Source organism: Gavialis gangeticus, unplaced genomic scaffold, assembly GCF_001723915.1.
Source record: "Gavialis gangeticus isolate Ggan-Ray unplaced genomic scaffold, GavGan_comp1, whole genome shotgun sequence".
In the NCBI taxonomy this organism is placed as follows: Eukaryota; Metazoa; Chordata; order Crocodylia; family Gavialidae; genus Gavialis; species Gavialis gangeticus.
The window spans coordinates 7,320,251-7,323,123 of record NW_017728994.1 but is presented as its reverse complement, the minus strand read 5'-3'; the positions used below and the strand labels follow the sequence as shown (position 1 = coordinate 7,323,123).

General features: G+C 39.9%; 1 protein-coding gene across 4 annotated transcripts in view; it reads right to left on the bottom strand.

Moving 5' to 3' along the window:
* OGDHL (oxoglutarate dehydrogenase-like) overlaps nt 1–2,873 on the bottom strand; it is a 136,215-nt gene that overhangs the window by 5,531 nt on the left and 127,811 nt on the right. For all 4 annotated transcript variants that reach the window (XM_019502280.1, XM_019502278.1, XM_019502279.1 and 1 more), the window contains 2 exons: nt 1,309–1,472; nt 723–877 (listed from right to left, as the gene is read on the bottom strand). In XM_019502280.1, the coding sequence (XP_019357825.1) occupies nt 723–877; nt 1,309–1,472 (319 nt within the window). The remainder of the gene's footprint in view (nt 1–722; nt 878–1,308; nt 1,473–2,873) is intronic.

The following is a 2,873-nucleotide window of genomic DNA, read 5'->3' as shown; positions in this document are numbered from 1 at the left end:
ACACCAGCTTGGAACCTGTCCCAAGAGGGCTATTTAACAGTATGGGTCTATGTGTAGGTGGCTCTTGCTAGTCGCACACACTCAGCCTTACCAAGGATAGCCCAAATCACTCCTCCAGTCACCCTACAGCAGTTCAGGAATAAACAAAAGCTCAGAGAAGAATAATCACATGAGTAGATCATGACCTATTCAACAGCTATCACCTGTGAGACCCAAGATATGGAATGGAATTTCTAGAAGGAAAAACTATTCCTCAAAAACAATGGAAAAGCAACAGGCCCAAGCAATATAAAAAAGGCAGAGGAGGAGCAGGAGGTTGTTAGCCTGTTAAGCTGCTATTGATTCTTCTGTACAACTGAAAAATAGCTCAGTGTTACAGATCCTGGGGGGGAGGGGGGAAGTGGAAATAACAATATAACGAAAATTTCCAGGCTCTTCCTCTTCAGGATATGAGACTGGATTAGAATATTCTGCTCTACTGCTTAAGCACCCACCAGGTAACAGGAGGTAAGCAATGTGGGTACACACAAACTGGAGGAGGGAGTGTGATGTTTATGCATTGGTGATATAGCTGCTGAAGTGATACAGGGTTTTAATCTCTCCCCTTCCCCTTATATTCCAAACTCAGACCTTTCAAGTTTGGAGGAATTTGATTTTTCCACAACTGGCAGGCAAATTAACCAGTAGTGCAGAAGAGACAGCAGTCATCTAATATTTCATACCATATGGGTCGTGTGTGGTTCACAATAGTGCGGAAACGAGGTTTCACATAGTCATAGAATCCACTGTTTTTGTGCTCCTCCTGACACCAAACTAAATCAGCTCCAGGATATCTCTCAAGCTCTTCCTTTAACAGATCAAAGGGGAATGGAGAGATCTGAAAAGGAGAATGGACAGTGAAAGATAAATGGCAAAGATCTTTTCCATGGTCAGATACCACAGAGAAATTTTATCTGTCAAAATTTATGTAGAACTGCTACCCATTTATTAGAAACTACACAGTAGTTACAGCTAGCAGACTGAGTAATGGAGGTTAGAGCCAGAAGCTACCAAATTCTAATCTTGGTTTTGCCATTTTTTTCTTGATCCCACAATCCCCATTTTACAGAAAGGAAAATTGCTTAATCCTCCTAAGCCCCTTGTGAAGCAGGCAAGCAGTAATGTTTCTGAACATCTGATTTTATATACAACTGCTACATATCATCATCATGCCAGGCAAGTCCAAGCAGCTTAAAAGCTAGCTCAGTTACAATCTGTGGCTGAAAACAAACTTAAAGTCTTCTTTTCAGTAAGGATCAGGACACTCACCTGCTCTAGCCGAGTTAGAGCCACTTGCCCTTCCAAATCTTGGTTTTTTCTCTCTTTAACAAGATCATAATACACTTTCCCTGTACAGAAAATCACCCGCTTAACCTCAGTCGGCACTTCCACTGCAATTCCTTCCTCTGGAATCACTCGTCTGAAGCTCGCACCTATTAATATCAAAAGATCTTTTAACATTAGTTATTTTGACACCGTTTATTTGAACACACTCCAGAAGGCAGCCCATTACAAGATAAGAAGCTTATCCCAGCTCTCCTGAAAGCAGATTTTAAACACCAATTTCTCTTTTGGCATGCACTGGACTGCTGTTTTTACCTACATTTTGTGTGCTGTAGACTAGACTTAATAGCCTTTCATTGCTAACATGGATATATTTTAACAGGGCATGCCATCAAGTAAGACAAATAGCTGTTAATTCTGCATTTAAGTCTGGAATAAAGAAATGCATTTTAGAATGCCTTAAGGTACATTCTCCACATGCCACCCTCTATTTTATATTCCAGTGAAATATTAAGACTATGTTACTAGCCTCTTTGTGTGATCAAAGCCTTTTGTTTGAGACATTAAAAAGGATTATCTGGAAAGAGGAGACAAGAAACCAGTAATGGACTTAACTATGTAATACATTTTAGACTGTATATCACAAAACTACCTGACAGTAAGATGTATTCTCCCTCTGGACCCGTCTCAAGAGACTTGGTTGAAACTTTTGCTAGGGACCCACAAAACTAGAGTGTACAATAGGGGCAATCCTGCACTGGCAGGGAGATAGACTTTGTCTTACAGGTCTTTTCCATCTTTCACTCCTATAAGTGATTACAGCTGTTCCTGTCTCAACCAACCATGAGGTGGCAAATAGTAGCATTGACCTCCAAGTCTGAACCAATGCAACACACCCACGTACCAGGAAAATAAAGTCCTGTTTGCACCATTTATCTTACAGAGAAGAATAGATACAAATGCATGAAAAAAACTGATTTATGTCCAACTTATCTAGTCTGACTGAGCAGAGTTCATATTTTAAGACCACTATGAATCTGTGCTTTATGGAGCTAGCCTCCTCCTTTCAGCCTTCACACTTTAATAAAAAAAAGTAAGCAAGGTGGTGAGCTAATATACGTAACCCTTTGTATTCACTTACAGTAACAACATTCAAGTACATTTATTTGAATATTGAACTAGAACCCTTGGCCACTACCATGGATTAATACAGAATAAGTATGGAAAATAAATAGTAAGGGGACAGAACAAACACCTAACTTGGTTAATTTACATTGGTTTTGTATGCCAAATACAAGTAACACCAAATTAGGAATGGGCACACAAGCAGCTATCCTGGGACAGCTCACAAAGTAAGCATATCTTATTGAATCTCATTACTAGGCACAATAGGAAACACACAGTCGCCTGTTTTGCCTTTAGTAACGGGCTTTTCTGAGATAGATGTAGACAAAACCTGAACTACTATACAACTGACACCAGCAGACTCTTACTCTAGAAACAGAATTACTGCAGAAGAGTAATTACACCACATTACCCTGGCTCACGTT